Source organism: Clinocottus analis, unplaced genomic scaffold (assembly GCF_023055335.1).
Source record: "Clinocottus analis isolate CAN_PGR_092001 unplaced genomic scaffold, fCliAna1.0.p SCAF_1, whole genome shotgun sequence".
Taxonomy (NCBI): domain Eukaryota; kingdom Metazoa; phylum Chordata; class Actinopteri; order Perciformes; family Cottidae; genus Clinocottus; species Clinocottus analis.
Window position 1 is genome coordinate 19759589 of NW_027175820.1, and position 25047 is coordinate 19784635.

At 44.0% G+C, this 25047-nt stretch overlaps 1 protein-coding gene across 1 annotated transcript in view; it reads right to left on the reverse strand.

The window, feature by feature from the left end:
* Positions 1–25047, reverse strand: part of fto (FTO alpha-ketoglutarate dependent dioxygenase) — a 113300-nt gene that overhangs the window by 45251 nt on the left and 43002 nt on the right. The window contains exon 8 of the mRNA XM_068605310.1: positions 16807–16940. Coding sequence (XP_068461411.1) covers positions 16807–16940 — 134 coding nt within the window. The remainder of the gene's footprint in view (positions 1–16806; positions 16941–25047) is intronic.

Here is a 25047-nt window from a genome sequence, read left to right on the forward strand (position 1 = left end):
GCCAGCTCCACAATCTCTGTCGAGCAGGAGGTCCAGCAAATAGCACTCATCAGACTTTTCCAAAACATGAAAGATTGATACCTTGCCTCTTTTCAGACAAAAGAATAATTGAGGAAGGGTTGAAATTGGTATTTGGAGAAAGAAAGAAAAAGGCACTGAAACCAAAAGTAAATCGCCAGGCCCCAGAGTTAGTTTAATAAAGCATAATGGGAAATTGTTGCACTTGTTTGATGGAAAAGCTGTACCACTCTTATCTATTACACCCTTCAAATATAATGGCATAGTTATGAGGATTGCAACAGAATCTGGTTTGAACACTGAACTGCTACAACAGAAAAAAAAGGGCTAAGTAGCTAACAATATGATGAAAGCTTTTACAATAATACTTGTTGAATCATTGTCTGCCAGCTTCAGACACTAAAAACAAAAGGGGAGATTTTCTTTGGTCCAACCATTGCCAGCAGTGCAGTGTATCGGAATAGCCTCCTTTTCCTAAACCCTGCAATTTTCAGGCATGGACGAAAGGGAAAGAACAGATAAACAGGTTTTTTTGTTATATTTCAGTCCAAATCACATCAAGGTATAAACAGTGAGCCCAGAGCACATCTCCTATTCTTTTTCAAAGTAAGTCCTGCTGTTCCATTTCAAATACCTCAGGGTTATGGGTCATAATGCTGCTTTCCAGCTTCTGAACACGTTTATTCAGGCATCCTACTGTAAATAGGGGGAGATTCAACATCAAATATCTCTATTCCCCATGCTGGCCCTTTCGTCTGTTCTGAGTGGATGTGTGCTTTTGGCTAACAAAGTAATGGTTTCTCCTCTTCTCTAACCAGACTCTGAATACAAAGTGGCAAAATAATTGAGGCAAGTGTTGAATATAGTTGTTGCTGGTGTTGCAATGCATTAGGCAAGACCCTGCAAAAGGCTAGGTATGAAATCAATTAACTTGGCAAAATAACCAAAACCTAAAGATAACATAAAACCAATATGTCGGGAAATTAAATTAGTGGTAGCTTATGTTATGGCTCACAGCTTCTCAGCCATTAAAGGGGTAATAAATGTGTTATAAAGCTCTTACAAGCCCCTAAGGCCATTAAGGCATGAGCTGCAAAGCTGTTTACGAGATTGTTTATTACAGGCTAGGCTTATCATCATTTACCACGCACGAGGTGGCTAAAATGAACTCTATAAATAGCAGATTCACTGGTGCTAAGCCAAGCTAAACAAGGATGCTATAACACCAATATATGAATTGTCAGAAATGCATGCAATGGGAAGGTGAGGCGAGGCGAAGAGAAGAGGAGAGAGGAGAGGGGCCGGGTGGCAAGCAGGTGGCTTCATATTGTCTCTATCCACCACATATGTCCCGTGCGCTGCTGAGCTGACAGGTAGGGACACAATGTGTTGACCTGAGGGGCCTGTTAGAGACCGGCAAGTGGATAAATATAGAGCAGCGGTAAAGCATAGGTGTCTTAAATGACATATCGAATTATGCTCATCCTCTGCAGTCTATCCCCTCAGTCCAGAAGAGGCTTACGCGAACACAACTGCTGTCATGCCGGCAAAGCCACAGCTCTAACTGCTCATTCTTTGAAGTAAACATTGATAGCGGCGCAATTGTGTCTATTATTGTATCTTTCGTGCGCTTCGACCAGTACCCCTCCATCCTCTTCTCGCAGCCGCACGCACAATATAAACATAAACAGCCCTATGCCTCATTTGTATTTGCAGTGAATGGAGGAGATTGCAGCCGTGTGTGTTTCATTTGCATTCGAGAAAACAGTTCCAAAAGGCTTGTCTATAATGCATAAGAGCCTTTTAGGCTGTCTTTACTGCAACACTCTATTCCTCCCACTGACAATCCATGCACGGGTTTGCATCATTTTGTGAGACATGCCAGTTTTGAATTATTCACTCACTCATCTCTGCCGCAGCACCGCATTTAACAAACACACATGCACGTTCGCATAGAAAAAGACGGAGTGGTCTACAAGGACGCTACAACAGCACCTCAGCCAGTCCCTTTGGAGAGGTGGGAATCCTATTACCTCGCTGTCAGAACCTGTCGGACGCATTTCCCTATGCCAGGCCCCCTTTGTTAGAGGGGAATACGATGTACACCACCAGTCCATTTAGAGGCTGCCTGCTCTGTGTGCTTTAATGGGCCTTGGGCCTTGAGCGTCACGCGCAGAAGAAAACACAGTTCAATTTCCCCTCACAAGTGCATAAAACAAGCACCTCCACTGTACCAGCCCCATGCATAATTCACTGTCGGTGATGTGTGTCTTAAACGCTGCTGAAATATACATGGCGGCATATGCAAATGTGGCAGTGCTCTCCCATGCTGTACTTGCTAAACAGACAACAAGAGAATAGCATGCCACGTATGCGGAGCCTTCTGGACACAGACAGTATGTAGTACAGTGTGCAAGTGTATGTGTGCGTGTTAACGGAGTGTTCGCTGTACATAATAGGTCTTTAATGTGAAGCGAAAGGTGCGACGGTGCTCGTTGTACCGTTAAATGTCCTCCAGGCCAACTCATAGGTAGGGATTTACACACTGATGTTGAAAAACAAAGAAGTCGCATCTGTGAAACTGTAGATGTTTCCGATGGTTTCTGGGAGAATGTTGTGAAGCTATTGTGTGAAGCTTTATCGCACTAGGCTATTGCGTAAGTTAAGTTGGCGTTTGCCGGGGCCTGCAACTTCAAAGTGTTTCAATGAAATAAGGATTGTTGAAATTGCAAGGAATCCTTTGGTTGTTAGAGGAACTGCAGCTTAAGACTCTAGACTACAGCTTGGATTTCCACTGTCTGTGCACCAGCGTGTGTGTGTGTGTGTGTGTGTGTGTGTGTGTGTGTGTGTGTGTGTGTGTGTGTGTGTGTGTGTGTGTGTGTGTGTGTGTCTGTGATCTTTATGAAGGGATGTTGATGAGGGAGGAGGAGAGGGCAGATTGGTGGTGTCAGATTTTATAAATGAGGGAGGAAATGTCTTTATCCCAGGTTTGGACCCCCCCACCACCACTTTCCTTACCAATCCCTCCCGGTGTGTGTGTTTGTGTGTGTGCGTGGTTTGGACCAGGCGCTGGCTCAGTCCGATTCCCAGCAGTGTATCTTTAACAGGGCCTTCCCGCCGGGCTGCCAGCCTGTTCCCCCCCTGATGGGACAACAGCCCAGCTGACGCCCCCGCAGCCCTGCCAACACGACCCACACCTTCGACACACAATCTGCTGCCCTGATCCTGATGGAGGGAGGGTGGGGAGTGATTAAAAAGAGAAGAGAGCAGAGACAATAAGGAAGAAAAACGGAGAAACAAAAGATGTCCCGCTATCTCAAACAAAGCAGTTGAAGTGCAAATTCTAAAATCTAAAATCGCTAAAATGATGGGTAAACAGCTTTCTTGTGCATTCTGCTGGACTTATGATTGTAGGGAGCTCAAGTGGAACCCAGCACACATTCGGTAAGACATGGGGTGTATTATAGCCGGGTTGCTGGTCTATCACAGGACTTTTTCTTTTTTTTTATATCGACGTAAACAGTCCACACAGACAACAGAGCAAACCTCAGAGCCACCATGCTGCCCAGGTGAAAAAATGCACCGATATATTAAACTTAGGTTGAGTCTATGTGTGAGGCGAGGAATTTTAATCAAACAGTATACCATTGAAACTTCTCGGAATATTACAGGCCAGCTATACTAAGGCAGTAAAAGAAACTATCCAGTTTCATATAAAGGCAATAACCAAATGTTTTATAACTTATAAAATAATGCAATATCTGACCAAACAAAGAGAGGCTGCAATAGAGGGAAGTTGCAGGCGTGTAGTCATTAAACTTGAACTTGACATTCACTGAGCTGCTAATGTGCTGTAGATATGCTTTGATTTGACATTTATATTGCAGCGGCTTAAGATTTTTATAAGCAATATTTTCTTTTGCATCTTTTTTACATTTTCTTATAAGTTTATTTAAGGACTCCTACTTCAACCTTTCTATAAATGAAGACAATTATTACAATTTTAGTAACAGACATTACTATTTTTTATTTTGGACTTCTTTTCTCAAATCCCACCGCTTAACTGCACATTTTTAAGTTATCCTCCTTTTCCAGAATACAACAAGAAGGCCGACTCAGTCACTGATTACACACACACACACACACACACACACACACACACACACAGCTTTGGCAAATCAGACTCAACTGTCATGCATATTGCAAGCACACATAGAATAAAAAGTGCATATTTTAGTTCGTCCCGTCACATACGTACCAGCAAGTCTGGCCCTCGGTGCACATGTGCAGCTGCCAGAGCTGTGGTGTCACTGGTGTTCACTGGTGTTGAACAGTGTGTTAACAGGATGTGTAATGCGGTGTGCTGGTCCTGTGCTGCAGCCAGGGCTGGGTGGCAGCAGCACTGTAGGCTACAGTAGGGCGGTTATCATGAAGCAGTTATGTAGCTGCTCTGCTGGGCCAGTCTAATTACAGGAGAACAGCGTGCACCAGTCTGGGCCTCCAAATGGCACCATATGTTTTCCCAGACTAACCGGCTGAATAAATGCCATTTACCCATTCAGGATGCACTGTGCTCTGTGTCTGGGAATCAGTCACTCGCACTCATATAAAACCATTCACACCCCCAAACACCCGACCGCCCACCCCTCCCATATAAAACTCGGCTGTCTGTGATTTACCCGGCTCACCCCACCATGTATCCTCACACAGCTTCCTGTTCAGTTTAACCATTTACAACTCCTATTGTAAAGTCGGTCTACGTCGCTCGAACACACACAGACTCGCATAATGAGACTGTAACCGGTTAAGTGAACGGACGGGGTTTGGTTAATCAGAAACAGTGTTTCCAAAAAGCCAGGGTGTGGTCAGGTCCATCCGTCTTTTCTTCGGTGACATGTTGTGAGCGACCCGTGCAGCGGACATGATCGGTAGCTTGACAAAGGTCACTGCTGGTGAAGTGGTGATGGAGTCAGTGACCCGAGAGGAAGAAGAAACAAAAGAAGGGAAAGAAATACTCTACTGGAGTTGTTTACCTTTTCGGTCTTTCAAACACGATATTTCAAGGGACACATTGGTTACATCTGCTGTCCGGGCACTGCAGTTGTGCTGTCTATCAATTCTAGCTGTGAGCTGCATCCGCTACTGATATTGTTTTGTTTTTTTTTAAAGTCAATAAAAGTACTGAATCCTCAGAAACAGTATTCAGTTAGTGCTTCTCAAGTATTTGGCTTGTGCCCATATACAATGAAGCTAAAGTACCTTTATGTGAACAGTACAAGCAAGCAGTGGAACTTTCTCAGGATGCCTCATTTCAGTAAAATGAAATGTCAAAAGAAAACATGAATGTTGTGTTGCTGTGTTTCTTACTTCCGTCTTCCTTGTTAATTATGTCAAGGAAGCCAATAATACAATTTAATAAGGTTCCAATACAAGTTAGCGTTAATGCCTTTTCCATTTGGCTTTGATTCGAACGTGGAGTATTTCCCCGACAACCCTCACTAGCGAAATTACAATCAGTGTCAATGATAACAAGAGCATAATTCTTTGTGGTTGCAAAAGCTGACAACATTTGTATCATGACCTCTTTTTTTTTGTGGAAAGCTCCCTGTATCATCACTAGATAGACCTATCACACATCATCAGTTTGTTAATGAGAACAGCCTCGGCCGAGGCGCTCACAGATGCCTATCGAGGGCAGAAAACAAAAAGAGAATGTAAGTAAATATGGACTGTAATTAGTATGACAAGGTTGAAAAAACAGATAACACACCGCAGCAGCCCGAAGGCCGCCTCATTTTATTCTTTTTTTCATACAAGCGCATGCACGTGTACGCAAACATGCACAGGACACACACAGGCCCTCTACTGTACGCTCTCATACACACACACACACACACACACACACACACACACACACACACACACACACACACACACACACACACACACACACACACACACTGAGAACAAATCAAATGTTTTAATCAGCTTGCTACAGCACATAATGAGGATCCACTAAGCCCCAGCTATCAGCCGCCATCGGCCACTTACTTGTGCCTTCAAAGAGCTGATTTTTCACTTCTTCTACAACCAGCTTAACACAGTAGCTATCGAGACTGAACACGGTCGGTGGACGAGCAATAAAACCTGAAAAGTGTAAGTGATGTTTCAGCAAGTGATATGTATGCAGTACGGCAAGGAAGCAATTATGTGCAAGTGGAGAAGGCAGTGCAGCCTATGGGGGAAACGCTGGGCAGCTGAATACTGTACATTCTATTGGATTTGCAGCATGGAAGTGCTGGTTGTATAAGGTCTTGATTGGAGATCACATGCTTTTTTTTTTATTTTTTTCCGGAAAAAAATATCTCTTGAGTTACACGCATGACGCCACTCACTCCAACACTAACAGGACGCCGTATCCGATTTTGACACTCGCCTCGAGTGCACACACCTTGTGATGCGGCGCAGTGTGCACCTGGCCACCTCGCCACACCTGCACAGCACAAGGCAATCACATGAATCAGTCATGTCGGTTACAGCTAAACTAGTTTCCACAGAACTCGCGGCATGCCTGAATTCTTACTCAACCGCCCAGGTGTCTTGTGTGTGAGCGAGAGAGGGCGGTGTAAATGTGGAGATGCACAGAATGTGTGCAGGTGGGCCTTTCTGGTGCAGTTCGTGGCCTCCTGGGATAGCTCTGACCCCTGTGAGGTGGGCTTACAGCTCCAGCCCTCCAGCTGGAGAAGTGATGACCTGAGAACGGAACGAACAGAGAGACTCGTCCTCCCGTCCTTGTCTCTTTCCTGCCTGCCGGCTGCAGTGTGTCCTGACTGGGGTACATGCAAAGGTGGGATGTCAGGCTGGATGACTCTTTGTCCTCCTTTAAATCACCGCTTGAAACTTAATTTTCTTCTCTTTTTTTTAACAACTTTCGTTACTAATTTAAGTTTCTTCTCAGATGTTTTTTTTCTATGTAGGACATACAAATGTATAAGTGTTGGAGCAATATAGAAACACTGGTTATATACTGGAATATAATGTAAAAATAATGTATGTAAAAATGTTCCATGTTTGTTTGTATCATATCTCTGTAAACTCTATTAATTGTATTATTAAAGTGATTCTCACATGTTCACAAATTCAAACAAACAGAGGAGTGTCTGAACTGTAACATCAGAGTAAGAAAGTAGCATCATTTTGGGTGAAACTAAATTGATAGCTTGATTTCACACTCATGAGCAGAATGTCTCGAACAGACAGAGAGAGGCTGTCCCCATCTGTGCCAGGGGTTGCTTTGCATGTCAAACCTAAAGCAAGCTAACTCGGGCCTCTGTAGCGACATCCGCCGCAGCCTGCTGTAAAATAAATGACGTTGTTAGCTGCAGTCTCGCAGGTGAAATGTGCTGCTGCTACAATTATTCTAATGCCAGCATGCCAGAATGCCAGTGCTACCAAACGCTGCTGTCAACCCAGGGGTTTAATTAGTTTGGCACGTGTGCCACTTATAATCACCTGCCATTACCAGTTCTGGCTGCATCTGCTTACACGTCTGTCAGTGCCGGGCAGGCTGTGTATGTGTATATAGGTTTTTGGGTGTGTCGGACACCAGGTTGGTGATTGTCTATTTTGGCAACAGAACGCAGACATCATGCGATGTGAAATCTAGACACAAAGGGTGCATCATCATTCAGCGTTATATACGTATATATATAGTACATATACATATTCATAGGGACAGAAATTGATCAAACACAGGACCACCTTTTTTGAGTGTGCATTCAAAGTCGCCGTCGATAACAGCCAGGACAATTGTATTAGTGGGACAGACTTGTCAGCAGTCCGTCTGTACAGGTGGATTGTGAAAGCAGAGGGGAGCAGGGCTTGGTAGTGTCAAACTGCATTGTGAATAGAGCTACACCTCAGGCTGAATACATCACATTGTGATTTCATGAGAGCTGGAAGAGGTGGAAGAAAAAAAAAACTTCAGGGCGGCTCGTGAATCTCGACCCAAAACATGAGAAATGGAAGTTAAAAGTGAATCGTTCACTCCCCCTGGCGTAGCAGTGGTTACCTCTGGGGCAGGAAGAGGAGAAGGAGGAGGAGGAAGGGGAAGAGGAAGAGGAGGAGGAGGAGGAGATCGAGAAGAGGAGCCCACTGGCTTTCACAGTCATGTGACAACTGAGCTCAATAGCTGAAGGATGGACCTCAGGCTGTGTATTTAGCTATCAGGTCATGAGCTTAAGTGTGTGTGCGTAAATGTGGCTCCATACGTTTGTGTGCGCCGTAGGTGTGTGTGCAGCAAAACACATTCACACTTCCCCGCTGACGAAACAGCGGCTCCGTTCTCCAGATTCACCTCCAGTCTGTCTGCCGCAACACAATGGCTCCAACTGTCCCTATTCTTAGAAGAAAGTTCCCATTTAGCACTAAAACAAGGCTCCAATATTGTGCCGCCTCAAAAACATCTGTCGGGGACTTGTGTGGCTACACTAATTACAAATATCTGCAGTAATCCGGCGCCGATAAGAGAGTCATTACTCCACCAGACATTTATCACTATGGGATTGATGACCCATTTCAGAGGCTGCCTTTGTACACGGAAGTGAAATCGCTGATATCCCTTTTATCCTACATCGCGGCTGAAGCCATCCATTCGTCAGGAGGCAAGCTAGTTAGAATTGTAATTAACAGCTCTGGACTTTGGCCCTAATAGAATTTTTGCAGGAAACACCAGTTTGACATAGAAGGGAAAAGGGGGAAGTTATACTGTGTTTTTCTTTTCTTACTAATTGCCACTTGGAGTGGCTGTCTGTCGAGAAGAGCCGCTCCGCGCTTCGTCAAAAAATTGCCACAGCAGCACTCCAGAATCTCCAAACACAGAACTTCTGTACATTTGTAAATACGCGTAGCCATTAAGAGATGTGCTGCACAGCCACATTGCTTTCAATGCGATCATCTGTCAAAGACTGCTAGTCTTAATGCACACTCATAGGTCAAACATAAAATATGCACTTTGCTGCTCGAATACATAACTTATGGGGTTCCTTTGACTCTTTCATTTCTCAAACACGGCCGTACACCCACCCACACAGACACACACGCACAGAGTGGAGCAGCAGATGATCACAGTAGGTAAGGACTAAAGGTCTGGCCACCTGCCGGCCACGTCCCGTCTCTGTAGCGGTAATGAACAGAGACAGCTTGGGGACCGCCCTGCGAGCTTGTCCCCCCCCCCACCCCCTCCCCGCACCCCTCCTCCCGGTCTCCCTGCTTCAGGGGCAGAGCTGGGGGCCCTGGGGTGACAGCGACGCCAGAGATGTTCCACACACTGACAGGCAGGTCTTACCTGGCCAACCCTCTGTGCACACCGGCCCCGCAACACGCGCAGGAACACGCACATGCACACAGGGACAAATGTGGGAGTTACACAAAGACCTGCATGCGTGAGTGCCGTGTACACGTGCACACTGGTTCACATGTGTTCACGCGCCTACGCATATGCACAAACTGAAGAACACATACACACAAAGGCTGACCCGGTGTAATTCCTCCAGCACACGGCTGGTGACAGGAGCAGCTGCGGCCGCTACGGCAGACAGATGAAATTTTCATAACTATCTCCTCCAACTTCCATCCTCACCTTCAGGATAATTTATGACCTGCCTGCCAGCCTTGAAGAGACAATATGCTTGATATGAAATGAAGTGTTCCAGCGGTGTAGGTTATAATTAACAGAGGAGGGGAGAAAGATGTGCATATAGAGAGTGGAAGGGGTGGGTGGAGGTATGTGTGGGAGGGGGAGCGCCCAGGTGTGGTGGTTGTGCCAGATGAGGTGGAGGAAAAGGAAAAGGACGGAGCATGTGGTGTTCATGCATGTATAATGTACACGTGTGTGTGTGTGTGTGTGTTTTTTAAAGATGGCATACACTCCTTCAGTCATTCTGTGATATAGACATTAACGCCAGCAATTATTGACATCATTTTCTCTCTCTTCTACTTGTTCATATAAACAGCTCACTTACCGTTCACAAAGAGTTCTTTACATGTACACTATTCCAGTGTAGAAATCCTAATTTTACCATTTCCCTCAAATAACTAAAAGGATTTACTTGAGATAAACAAGGTGTTTTTGGTGAGAACACCCTCCACCGGCCCAAAATGGTAAGTCTTTGCCGTTTGTTTCACATGCCTGCCACACATCCTCACCCAATCATGCTCTATCAGCTCTCTGGGATTTTGGGTTTGACCAGAAAGAATGTCCTGGTTTTCGTGACTACCAGTAAAACAGGCCCGAACCTATTCCCTCCTCCACTCTCCTTACCACATTGCCGTTTCCAAACACAAATCTTGTTTCCATATTAAAAAAGGCAGCTTTTAATGGGCAACTGTTTCTGCAACAAGTGTGTTTAAATGTCTGTGGGACTTTTAATGACATTTTTAACTCTCTCTTTCTCCCTTTCTGTGCCACATCGCATTGCCAAGCTCTTACTCTGAAATGCATAATTATGAAATGACTGTTTCCATTAAAACCTGCGAGCAATTTAATGCAGTCGTGACTCAGTCGAGGATAAACAGAGAAAATCAACAAAGAGAGAGCGTGATACTGAACCCTGCCAGTAGCAAGCCTTCCATTCCCACACTTAACCACAAAACGAGAGAAAGCATGTACCTCAATGGCCAATTACTGACTTGTTTGAGAACAAGGCAAGACAGAGATAAGTGCATATTTACAAGGGTAGAACTTGTTTGTACAGTAAGTAAAAGGTAAAGAAATAGCATCGCCAGTCATCTTAGACAAGATGCATTCTGGCAAGATGAAGACATACACTACATACAAGTACACAAGTACTTTCCAGCCTGGGAGCTATCTATGATGGGGGTACAACGGCTATGGCAACAGCAGCTGTGAGGCTCTGCTGAGGTCAGGACATGTCATGCATAACTGACTGACTGATTGCTAAACAAGGGCGGGTGCATGAGAGAAGAATTCATAATTTACAATCAAGCGCACACAAACACACACCTCAAAGACACACAGGCCACAGGCGATCTCGTGGCACGCATGTATTCGGTCTAAGGGACCACACAGACATGTTTTAGATAAAGACCGACAAATTAGACGACAGCGTCTTAGGCTAACCACTGCGTTTGCACTAATTACAGGCTGGTCGGTGATGAAAGAGACAGATGACATGTTCTTATTTGTTTTCTCCTCCAGCGCCCTGAACCAAGTAAACACAGCAATGCCAATGACGGCAAAAAAAAAAAAACACGCAGATAAAGTACATGGTTGTTGGATGGGAGTTCCAACCCGCCACACACAGGTGTGTGTCAACCATTGCAGTGAACAAACCCTGAAGGTAAAGAGAAACAATGGCGAAGGCAGCTAAACGTTTGGCTGGCAACTCATTCCAAGGAAAACAGACTGAACTCACACCGTCTCTTGTGCTTGCACAACAAGACCGCTGTGGGGGCGATGTGGAGGCAAAATGTGAGGCTGCTGCCTGGGAGATCTGATTAACATGTCACCTCGGGTTGCAAACTTTCATCACACAGGCCTGGTTGACAACGTGCCCGGACCGACCTACCGCCAACCAGAACCTTGGTTTATGACGCCATCCTGAACACCACCACCACCCTCGCTAATTAAACCTACTTATTGACAGCTTGATGCCAGCTTCTCTTAACTTTACCGCACGAACTCTATTACGCAGCCACGTAATAGTTCGTCAGATTCCTCGCGCTGAAAGAAAGTCACGGAAGGACACATTGTCCTCCACCAATCGTCTGTTCAATGACAGCGGAACCGATGGCGGCTTTGCTAGAGGTCTATGGGAACCTGTGCCCAGCAAACCCCTTGACTGTATGAAGAGAGTAAGTTGTAAACGGCATGAGAGTAATCCCTGCAGTATGGCGTCTCCATTTCTAGGGCTTTAAGGAGGTCATTGGCCAAATTAGACAAGGCTGTGGTCTGCCCATCTTTATTGTGGACACGACATTGACAATCTTCCCAACTCCCATCTGGGACAGGGGACCTCCATTGTCTCCTAACTCCCTGCCCCACCCCAGTGCAGGATTCTGGGCGGGGTCTGTCAGGGACAACACAAAAGAAATGTCACCACTCCTGGACTGAAATGCCTGCCAACGGAGGTCTCTCTCCTCCTTTTTATCTGTCTCTATGCGTCTCCGCAGGGGTTCAACTGGTAGCTGACATCACTTGTGGGGTCATCCCCGGCTGGGCGCAGCTTCAACGTCAGGTCTCTGGCCCCTGCTGGCCCCGGTGACCCTCGGTTTTGATGACAGACTGGGTCTTTTGTGAAGCGTCGCCCTGTCCAGGTGAGGACAAGAGAGGATGACAATGGCAGGAAACATAAAGCCGGTGGAGGCTGTGAGACGGCCCTACAGGTCATGGGTCAAGCTGGACAGCTGAGTGATGAGTGCAGCTGTGGACACGTGGACCTCCTTCTCTGTCCTTTAGCTCTGCCTGCCATGTCAGCTGATGTTGCCTTTGTTGTGGGATAAAGACCTCAGTAACTCTCAACAAGTTGGAGAAAAGTAATAAACACAGGCGACAGATGTACTACGCCACAGATTCAGAGTGTACAGCTATTATAGTGTAACCTGTGCGGTGTGGGTCAACTCCTAGTCTTTTCAAAGGGTGATAGAAATGTAATTAGATAACAGAAAGGCATTTGCCTGGAATACAAACAAAATGGTTGTCATTTTAATTAGAACATTTCAGTTCTTAAAATAATCCGAAATAAATTAAATCTTTAACTACATGAAAATAAATTGAACTAGATGCTCTCTCGGGGATACATACCTTTCACTGTCGTAAACACTTGCATTATCAAAAGAAATTAAAAAAAAGTCCTTGCATAGAGAGAGAAACAGACCTAACATGAGTTTGTCTATGCAGTCCAATATCACAGACAATGTCTCAATGGGATACAGATGAATATGATGTTCGAGCATCGCTGGCTGCCACTGATGCAGAATTTGCTACCTCTTTCTTGTCACTTGGTATAAATCCAAAATGCAGAAACAAATGACTATTTTAAACCTTCAATTGTATTGCCACCAAAGCCTATGAAACAAATAACGCCTAAATGTTTCCAAACTACAGCGATGCACTCACCCTGAGCTGTCCAACTGTTTCCGAGGCCAAAGGTCAATGGCTGCCTACTCTTCTACCGGCCCACACAGAGATGGGAGGACAAGGTTTGCCAAGTCATGCACAAACCATAAACACCTCCGCCTGTCTCCTCTCTTTTTTTCTCCTCCACAGAGGTGAGTTAGGTTTGCACTCTGTTAATGTTTCACTACAGGCCTGCTTGCTTTTACACCGGCCCGCTGCAGAACAGAGGAGGGGAATGAAAGAGGGGCAGTAAAGGACGAGAGTGGATAAAAGAGCAGGAAGAAAAAGCCATAGAGAGGGCCAGATGGGCACCTTCACAGTCCATTTATCAAACCCAATGTGGCCCTCCCCTCCCCTCCCCGCTGCTCTCATGTCCTAAACCCCCATGTAATTCTGTAATGATTTTCATTATCATATAATGACCTTACAAAGCCTACAGCAGTTTGCATGGTCAGTACAAAACTCGCAGCTGTTCCCTTCAGTGTTTGCTCGCCGGCTGTGACAAACCTCTTTCATGGTTTTTCTGTTGGTCAGAGCGTTGACCTCTAGGCACTGGAAGGTCAGCATGAGGTCACATCATCCAGGACGTTCAAAGGTAGACATTACTGTAATCGGACACATTCAAGATAGCTTCGCATCGAATATCCACCGTGAGGGAGTTCAAATGTCACACTTTTGATAACAAAATACAAAATACTGTTGGATTTTCTGGGTGCGTAGTTCCATTGGATAAGTCAGTGTATTCTTCTTCGCTGGTATTTGCATAGATGTTAAACAAAAACCTAATAGCTCCAGTATCAAGTGTTTTGAGTCTATATATTTCTGGTGCAACTGAGATGTGCCATTTTCTATCCGAATATGTTCCCTGAAGGTTGTGCCTTGATCGTCAATCTGCACTTCCTGTGTGGCATACTCAACTGCTCTCCCACAGAACAGTCACCCACCCACATAATAATCCATCTATTTCCAGGGCACTCACAGGGCATTTACCAAAGGGACACGGAGGGCAGCATCTATCAAAGAATTCACCATGTGCATCGGGAAAACCCAGTTACCAGAAAAGCTCATAAGAATAAAAAAGCTCTCATAACTTCGTTGGCTCAGAGTGAATGAATGGACTGCTTCGGCTAGCGGGGCAAGCTGAGGCATCACTCACTCTGAGTGCCTATAAGTCACTCATGAAGAACCACTGGTCACCAGGTCCAATTTCTCTTTCTTTGCTTCTTGGTAGTGCTAAAAATGCCCCGGAGGCAGAAAACGGCAGCGAGCAGGCCCACGTTGCAGCGCTGCTTTAACTGGTGTTTAAGAAACAAAAGTCAGCGAGAAACTTAATCAATCAGTGCTGGTTGTTTATGTTTATGTGCCTCTAGCAAGACTCATCAATCATCTGTTGTTGTTGGGTTTTTTTTTCCTTCATCCTTTATGCAGTGAATAAAAACTATGGAAACAAAAGGCAGTATTATGATAAAAGCCTGCCTGTTGCATATTGTGTGGAAATCTAATTTGGACACCCAATATAAAGAAAGCAGCAAAAAGAATCAGCTTATTAATTTTTAAAAGTCCTCTCGTGGTGAGTGCTTTTATGAAAATAAATGAAGATTTAAATACATCTGACCGAAGTGAAATAAATTCCCTTACTGTGTGTCTGATTCTGTACACCACTGCATCTGTAATTCCAAACAATTACTTTTCTTCTAAGTAGTATGCGTAAAGAAATACAAACTTTTTCTTGTTTTCAGCATCTCACATCTTTAATCAGTACCAGTACGTCGCACTTAACATTGCACATAGCCATGTGTTTAGTTTTGCGTAAATGAGATCTGTTGACAGCCACTTGACAGGATGGCCCCTGGCTTTTTTTTTTTGTAAGTGGAGGCAATGGGGGTTAGGGATAGACATTTAATGTGTGTAAAGGAGAGGCAGGGGGGGTGGGAGATATCAGGAGCAGCTGGAGTTCAAACATATTGTGTGGGACGCTTGCCCTCTTCTAAAACTAATCTAATCAGTCTTTCACTGCTGATGGAGTAAACGTCTGTCTGCCCCGCCGACAAGGACGGAGCATTTCCTGTCCTGGTCTGTGATACTGGTTGTCAGGAGCGTAAGGTGGGCTGAGCTATGTCTAGGGGGTTAGACATGGTGAAGAGGTGGTAACATTGCATTGTGGGTGGCGGGGGAACCGGGATGGCGGGGGACAGCGCTGATGTTAGGTTGGGGGTGGGTGCGGCGACGTGGTTTCTAGCTTTCAGCACCTGCAGCCGGAATGCACTATCAGAGCCGGCCCTACATCAGAGTTGTGAGGCCGTGGGCGTCGACACAGCAAAGCAAGGTGTGTGGAAACAGCCTGTTTACAAGACTCATCTGAGGGTGAGGGTCAACTAAGGGGGACAACTCAAAACAGAGGGGCGCCATGAGGACAGCAACACTGCAGGAAGCTGACGTATCTTTCAAAGGAGAAGATGTTGTTTTCAGGAATTTTTATTCTGTGGATACGACCCCAGGCTCTTCTGCTTTCTTTAGGCTCTGTATCATGTCTGGTCCAAAGTGTGTGTGTGTACATGTGTGAGACAGAGGTCAAAACCATTGATAGAGACAATAAGCAGTGAAACATATGTGAATGCAGATCTAGTATATACATCCATGTCAGGGTTTGTGTGCGTCCTTGCTAGTGCTGAGGGGGGAGTGACTGAGATAATGAACAGCTAAAATAACACTGTGTGTGTGGGTGTGTGTGTGTGTGTGTGTGTGTGTGTGTGTGTGTGTGTGTGTGTGTGTGTGTGTGAGAGGCCGTTCTTTATCTGAATGAATGGCCAGTGTTCTAATCCGTGAGCTCTCTGCCCTTATCTGGGAGGAAGGAAGTGACTGGCTTTATCCAAGACACACGTGTCGTTGTGATAGCTGTGATAGCTGCCAGACCCAAGCACCACAAACAAACACCAACTACACTACCACATATCTGTGGAATTCACATCACCTCTGAATGAAGGAAAGTAGGACCAAGGTGATGATTCATGATTGCGTTGCTTAACGATGTGGTCACAACTGTTAACCCAACAAGCCCCCACTGGGAGGCTTGCACTTGCTATCATGTCAATAGCGGTGGTTGTGTGTGTGTTTTGTCACATTTTTGGGATTCACAAAATATTTGTCTCTGTTGCTAACTGGTAGTGATAACCCATGATGTGTATTCCCAAGTGTTTCCCATGTGTTATGTGTTGTCTGCAGGCCCGTAGTTTCAGTTAGTTTCATTAACTGGAGAGAGTCAATATTCACCATTAGTTTCAATGGTTTCACAAGCAACATGTGGTTGCTGCAGTTTTGGACTATCTAATGGCAATGAACATTTTGGCAATTTATAACACACAACATTGATTCCCTGATCTTGTTTTGGGGAATTCAAGGCTACTAATCTAGAAACATACACTTTCCTCAGAGCCCGCTGCAAAATGTATGAATTCAACATAAAGCTTTAAATATCAAGCAGGATATCTCATTTCCAAAATGAGTTTGGAGTGACATTTATTTGTGTGTGATGGTGTTCCCATTCCAAATGGGAGGAAGTGCTCGCGCTTCATAGAGTGTCCTACTTTACTCACACATCTGTCAGTGATGTATTTTTTCGACGACCCAAAGTTGGTGGTACACTGTGTTACCTGTCTCTCCATGTCTGTCTTTGCTGGTGTCTGTCTGTCAAGGCTGCCAGCAGGGTTTCTGCCATCTCCCTCCTTCCCTCTCTTTCCTGACCCTCTTCCTTCTCCTCCTCCACTGTATCCAGGAAGAGCTTGGTCTGAAAAAGAAAAGTAGAAAATAGCTGCATCAAGTGGACCTGAAAGAGGATATGAGCAAACAGAAATATGACCTTGAACATAAGGAGAGAAAAAAAACACCATTTTACAATTGACTTTAGTGGGTTTACCATCCACTACATCCTTGAGTAAGACAACTCTCTAGTTCTATTTAAATTCCCCTAAATATGAAACTACATGGAATTGAGTTGAAAGACTACCTGAAACAGTGTCCTCAGTTTAGAAATTACGCAGCTCTGAGTCAAAACTCCATTATAACGTCCCTGGGACGGCGACATACAGTAAGTCTAGTATAAAGTCAGTTTCACATCAGAGGATGGGCAAATTACACCCAATATTAGAGTGTGAGTCAATTAATCATGTCCTGCACAGCACAGTGTAATGTGTGAGTATCCCCCTGTTGAACATGAATTACAGGCCGGCTTAAAGTGTGACGTGGCACATCATCGCTAATCTGAGACATCCTGGCAAACCTTCGCCTCCAAGTCCTCCGCAGCCTCTAAGCTGGTTGAGAGGGAGTCAAATGAAAAAGGATCTGGCAGCCCAAATTAAATGCAGTGCTGTCAGCCACACTCAAATCCCTCTTTCTCCCTCTTCTTCTCTACCCTTCACAGACTCTCTCCCTCTCTGAATATCCTTAAATGTCTCCCCCTCCTCCTGCTCCCAGCCTCTGAGAAGTGATGGATCTGTAACTCTGACTGACTCTGACGCCTTGTTAAGAACAGTCTCTTCCTGTCACATCCACCAGTAAAGCACGTTCATTTCTTCCCATTAACAGTCACTCGCCTCCCCAGTCATCCAACCCTCCTTTCAAAAAACCCACAATGTAAGGGAACCTTCATTTCTTCTCCTCTCCCTCTTTTTTAATCCATTTCTGACAATCTACCTGTCTGTCTTAATTCATGTGAAGATAGGTTTGATTGTCTGTGTGTGTATTTTCAAGGGAAAGGAGTCTTATTTGCAGCAGAGTAATATGCTTCCTTCCTCCACACCACACAGGACAGGTGTCAAAACACGTGGCGCCGTGTGACTGATTACAAATGACTCGAAGGAGACACCAAAGATTACAGTGACCAGGAGGAAGCGGGGCCGGCTGTACTCCCTATAGAAATTGTACTTTTCAGTTTGGATCAAACGCCGTCTTCATGGGATGATTGTCAGGGCAAGAAAGTGCCAGAAAGTGCATTCAGACTGCATCAACATCTCAGCTGGTAAACATCATATTTCAAAGCTAGCTGTTTAGCACAGTTCCAGCATCTCAAGCGCAGTGTTGATAAGCAAGTGATTTGTAGTAACCGGCTCTGACATACTTCTGAACTCTTCCCATAGCTGGCCATGGGAACAGAATGAGCTGCAGGAAAAGAGAGACAATGCAGTTGATTGAGCGTATGCTAACCATGTTAAATTTACAAACTGTTAAAGGTGCTAAATTGAAATTCAGAGAATTAATGTAGGAGCGAACATGTACTTGCAATGTAAAGACACAGTGGAGTAATTGCTACCTGAGCAATGACATAGTGCATGAAAATCTCTCTGATGTTCCCCATTGGCCCGCTAATGGACTTTTTGTGCAGTTAGCACAGTTAGCTGCTAGCCGCCGGCTCATCAGTCTCCATGTTAGGTGTTGTGTGGAGGTAATAGATATGCGCTGATTCGTCACACCTGATACATTGATGGCCAACAGCTTTCTGTCCCAACTGACAGTCAGAAATAAACCAGCCATCTTTTCCATTAAACACTTTGAACACACCGGTGACAACTTCTGCTTTGGGAGAGTGTGAGTACATTTGTGGGAGTGTATGCTAAAGCCTCTCTAAAGCCTCTCTTTTTGTTTGTTCTCAGTTAGTTGTGTGAGTACAGGTGTGCCTATGATAATATGAATGTGTGTTACTAAGCCTCCTACAAATGAAATTGTGCATGTGTGTTTGCCTATGGTCTTGTGTTTAGAAGACCCAGTGCTGAGAGAGTCCTTCAGGTTTAGCTACAGGCTGATCCTGAGGCCATTTAGACACCCCACTGGTTGTTTACTGGTCAAGCCTTGCCTCAGTCAGCCACGGCAGGACCACAGCCCTTTATCTCCAGGCCTGTGTTAGTACTAATCATCCCCCTCTTCCCTTCTATTTACCCCATGATGACAGTAGCTATCCTCAGCCTCCACCTCCCCTCAGCCTGATGCTGACCACAGATGTGCCCTGACCTCAACCACATCCCGAGGTGAACCAGAGGACAAGGAGGATCTGGGTACCTCTATCCCTGGTCCCCAGATCCCAAATCCAACCCCTGCTATTGCCCAACGGAACATTTCCGGCTCGGTGCAGAAGCAGGGTAGGTAAACAAACATGCAGCCAGGCTGAGGTGATATTGTGGTTGCGGAGCTGGAGTGATGATAGCGTTCCAGGCGAAGGCTCGCTGGAGGGCCGCCTGGGGCGGCTCACTAACACCTCGAGCCAGGACTGTATCTTAACACCAACAAGCATCTGTCAATTCCATCAAATAACAACACGTCACTCACTCTACACAGAATAATAGAATGGGAAGATTGTTTGTTGCTACACATGTTCAATATGGTGTACATCCCTTCAAACTTCTCAGAAGTTTAGGTCACGTAATAGCTCAAAAGGTAGGAGGGTTATGGAGAACTGGAGGTTTATACTGCATAAAACAGAGCTACTAGCTAAAGGGACTGTTAACACCCCATGAAATGTCTAAGCTGACTTTAGACCAGGACTTTCAGGGGACCCAGAGCACTCTTAAGCTCACTGGCAGTCTCTTATATAGGAAACCTTTTATATCGACAGGCCATAAACGCTTCAAAATCTTCCAATTCAAATCAAACCTCCCCTTTCAACTATTTTAACAGACATTGGTGAGTTGAACACCAGAATAGATCCTCCAAACGATGGGTGGTTACCTAAAAAGGTATGTGGTAAACGAAATCCCCGGTAAATTCCATTTACATCGCCCAGGTTTTGGCTGGTGGCTGGTGTTAATTAGCCGCCATGGTGCCGCCGCTCTTAAGTGCACGTCTGTTTGTCAGACTGGCAACCTTGTGGCTGGTTTTCCTGACACTTCTCTGTGCAAAAGGCCCGGCAGCAGGCCAGTAGACCTGCCTGTCGGCCAACAGTCATATCTGAGATCTACGGGACATAGTATATATTATTTATATGTTGTGTTCCCACTGTGTAGCGTGCTGAGATGGGACCTTTAAGAACAGATAGAGAAAGAGAGACCAGAGATGCTGCAGAGCTATGAGACATTATTTTTTGGTCATTTTTCTCGACAACCATAAATTTGATCGACTTCATACTGGGCAAGTATATTGCTCAGGATCCAAGGAAGCTCGGTGTCAAGTTGTTTGGATGAACAGCAATACAGGGGGCCAAACAATCAGACAAGTAGGACTGGAATGGGTACTGTGCTAGTGCTGATAATTGCCAGAAAGTGAGTTAACTCATCACTTGGTCGCAACACACCCAAACGGAAAACCGGATTTTCTGACCCTCAAAATAGCATTTAGTGTGTTAAATTAAATGAGTTTTTATAATATATCTGCTACCAGTTCTGCCTACTGTAATTCCTCCTTCACTTGAATTTATCTTGCTCACCAAAATAGCTCACAAATCTACAAGGTATCTCGAGATTTAAAGTCAAAATCCTTTTCTCCACATCTTCAGATACTCCACCGGCTTCTGCCACAGTTTGAGCTCAGCTGCTCCGACATCTGATGTCATAGGCCTTAGGAGTGGGAGTTTGGCAGACTCCATTTCCCTCTCCCCTCTAATACATGAAACCAATATCACTTTGACCGCTGGTGGAAAAAGGCATCAGGCACCTTGCTCGGGGTAATGGATAGCTTCTGCTCACTGATATAAACAACTTGGGAGCTGTGATCCTGCCAGGACCAGTTCCACTCTGGACAAGGGATCTGTGTGTTTTCTGCTGCATGCCACTGTCGAGTTACTTTGCTCTTGGGGGGGACTCTCCACCAGTGGAAAAATTATATTAGCCCAGGAAGAAATAAGCCCAGACCACATTCACTTCTCTGTGACATCACACTTGAAGTCATAAAAAGTGTGTGTGTGTGTGTGTGTGTGTGTGTGTGTGTGTGTGTGTGTGTGTGTGTGTGTGTGTGTGAATATTTTCGTGCTGTCTGCCTGCTGTCACATGATTACAGATGGTTCAAAATTGAGGCATATCTGAAATTAAATTTGTTCAGTTTCCATTACGTAAGATTGGCTGATAAACACACAGGTGTGTGTGTGTGTCGGTCTGCACGTGTGTAGGGGCAGAGTGAAGGGTGTCAACATTGCTGGTCAGGGTTGTCTTCCAGACTTTGAAGCCTCACAACCTTTCATATTATCAAAGAGGAAAGAAAATGAGAAAAGCCAGTTCTACAAAAAAAAATTCCCTCAAAGATGATTCTAGTCTTTTCTTTGTATGTGCGTGTGTTTGTCTTTTGATTTATCTGTGCAACGTTGAGCAGTTCTCAAACTGAAACTTGCAGAACACTAACTTTAAAAAAAGATTTGTTGCACTAGTAACTTTACAGTTACTCCCAAAAATATATACAATATAACAGTATATATTTGAATAACAGTCAAGACATTTTAAAAGGCAATTAGTGTCCACATTATCTGCTACTTTTATGATGCCCACAATTTATATTTTTGTTTTACCCTTTCAAAGTGGTATAAATCAATCAAAGTGATTGCATTGAGGTCACTGTGATGGTGTTGTACTGGATTTGATTATCGGATTTAATGAATAATAAATTTAACTATGACCACAATAATAAAGATATATTTTACTTGACATATTTTGGACGATGCCACCAAAAACTGAACATTAACAACTTTGTAAAGGCATATGTAATGGCAGACCTGGGATTGCAGTATTGCACAGGTTTACCTAAAAAGTGGACACTGAGTGCATACTAATATTGGTAATGTGTTAAAACCACTCCCTAAATCAGGCTTTCAGAAAAGATTCCTAAAACTACTACAAAACAACGTATTCCAAATTCATTAGAGGGCCAACTAGTTCCTTAATTTTACTCTGTGAGTGTTAATGTGTTTTCACAATCTCCGTGGTGATAGAAACCAAGACCCTTCTGCCAGATTGACCTTGCAAGGTCGCGGGCACCATCAATTATGTCAGCCAGTAAAATGGGCTTTGCTACAGACAGCAGATTATATGGAGTGTAAAACATTAGAAAAATGTGTCTGAAACACCAGAGCAGCATGTTTGAAGTGACAATGGGTTAGGGTGGGGGGGTGGAGACACTCCCAAAAAGGAAAGACCCCTGACAAGTGAGTTTGTTTGAAGGCATTGTCACACACTCAAGTGGGCAGGGATGCTTTCTATGGCCCCAACGGCACTCCATCTTCTGGGCAGAATGCAGGCGGGATGGAAGGACATATGCTTTCCACAGGGTCAAATGAAGCAGAACTCACAGGCCTTTGTGGTGCTCCCTTTTGGTGACGAGAAGAAAAGGCAAATCTGTTGTTGGGTTGTAGTCCAATGGGCCCAGAAATATCGCATAAAAATTCACCGGCCTGTTTCTTGCACGGCTTTTGTCTCTGCTTCACGATAAGGAGTGTGGATCCAGTTGGCCTTAATGGCTAAACCACATAGTTCTTAGTCTGAATGAGCTGTCCAGCAGGCTGGGACAGGACACACACACACACACACACACACACACGCACATGCACACGCACGCACACACTTGTGCAAACCCCTTACTGGTCTGGCAAGAATGCATCATCCATCCATCACAAGAAAGCTTTGAGAGGCGCTTTGACTAATTCAGGACAATGAAGACAGAGCTGGACAGAGATGTTTGCGATGAGCGTGACACTCAAGCACCTTCTGCTCTGTTAAAACCCTCTTACTCTCTTTCACTATATGAAAGCCGAGTCTAGATTCTAGCTAGATAGCAGATTGTGATCAGCACCTCACTCTCCTGCCAGTAAAAAGCTTTTTGCTGACTGGGGCCAAAGCCAGCCTTTTTCGAAAGCCCGGGAGTTACAGTGTAACATACACTGCAGCATACTATAAATGCTAAACCAATAAAAAAAAAAAAAAGGGTTTCCACGCTCAAATACAGGTTGTTGTTTTTTTAACTAATGTTTGCAGGGGCTGAAATGTGCCACTAACAAAGTTTTGATTGACTACAAGACGTCTGAAGTAGGGATTCTTACATTTTTTTTATCTGGTTGAAAACCTTTTATATGTCTGACATGAATTGTGAATTACCTAAAGAGTACAGTGAACATGTCTGTGTCTAAAGTAGAACAGATTAGCATCTGCAGGTTGCCCATCTAAAAAATAAATACTTCAAGAATAGTAACGGCAGTATCAGCCATGAACAAACCTTGGCTTGTTTAAGTAATACATTGGATTTTTTTCATGAGATTAGCTAAAATTGTTAAAGCGACAGTTCACCCAAAAATCTAGATGTATGTATTTCTCCCTCTTAGCTGTTGCACAATTCAGTCCAAATAAAAACAAGTTCTGTGGATTATCTTAAGTAACCAGATGAGGATTGCTAGAAAAAAAAACACTACTGTTGATGTTTGTTTTTTTTGCTATTTGCATTTTGAGCGTCTTCAGGTCCCTGATATTTAACAGAAGGCGGACATTCTCTAACATTAGGCAATTCACACCAGAACAACTGAGATTGATGAATAGCATTACGGGGAAGAGGAAAAATATGTATCCCCTTAACATCAGTTTGGTTAATTTGTGATATTATTCTGGATTTGCTCAATTTCAAAATGCACTTTTGTGGTAGTGTTTCAGTTGCATCATTCTACTTCAACTCCTCGTAGTGATCATTCAAAGCGTACATTATGTGTTTAATCAGCTGCTTCCCTATAGCTCAGTTGTGATTCCCTCCCAACTATGCAGCTATACAGTAATAGACAATGGCACACACCATGAAGCGGTTACATATAACCGGATTATGGACTCACATACTCCATAAGACGCTGTCTACTTCAATCTCGCTAAGAAGTCACAGACACACTAAGTTTGCTTTTTACATGTAATGCTGTATGTTCAACACAAACCTTGTATGCTTTCAAAACACTCCACTGTGGATTGTATTGATCTAATTAATTAAAAGAAATTAAAAGTGAATACATGACATCATGTAGCTAATTATTGTAATGAATCAAAAATCTATATTACTTTGCATCATGGAGCTGTCAAGTTCAAACTATGTTTCATGACATTTAAGTCATTATTTGCTTTCCAGGTTTAATCTTTTGACACAATAGACACTAATTATAATGCTTTTCAACTGCCAACTCTTGCAGGAAGTGTTAAAACTCTTGATCAGTATTTGAACAAAGCATGTACTTTGAAATGCATTATATATTTTTTTAAAGCAAGACTTTGTTCCTATTTCAATTCACAGTACTGAAAGAAACCAAAACAATTAGCCACGGGGAAGAATATTTAAAGGAACTCGTTCTCCTTAAAATTAGCAGCAGCAATGTTGAGTGTTGGTACGATGTATGCGTATACACAAACACCGACGTGGTCCTGGAAATGTAAAGAATGGATTTTAAAACGTTTTAACACATGATGCTGATATGGTGTTGCTACTGGCTCGGCTATCTTCTGGTGATCTCTTCTGCTTCTCGGCGGTTAACAATATACAACTTTGAATAAAATGACTTTAACCATCATCATAATCAAAAGTGAAAATTTGATCACATGTTAAAAAGATACATGATAATATTGTGTACATAATCGAGCACCTCTAAAAGAAAAAAAATCTACAAAAGCTGAAGCGATGTAGCCATAATATTCAATATGGATACATATCTTCAGTTTTCCACACTGAATGAATTTGCCAATAAAAAGATTAACAAAAGTTTAAGTTATACAAGATAAATTTGCTCTATAGATATTGCAAGACTATCATCATCTTTAGTTTTATTTAGACACAATAATCATGTTGTGAAAATCTCATAACTGGAAATCCTGTGCTACTTATACTCATTAATAGAAAAAGGATTATGTTGATTATAACTCCTGAGTTTATTTCTAAATACACCTGTTTTTCCACACTGCATGCTC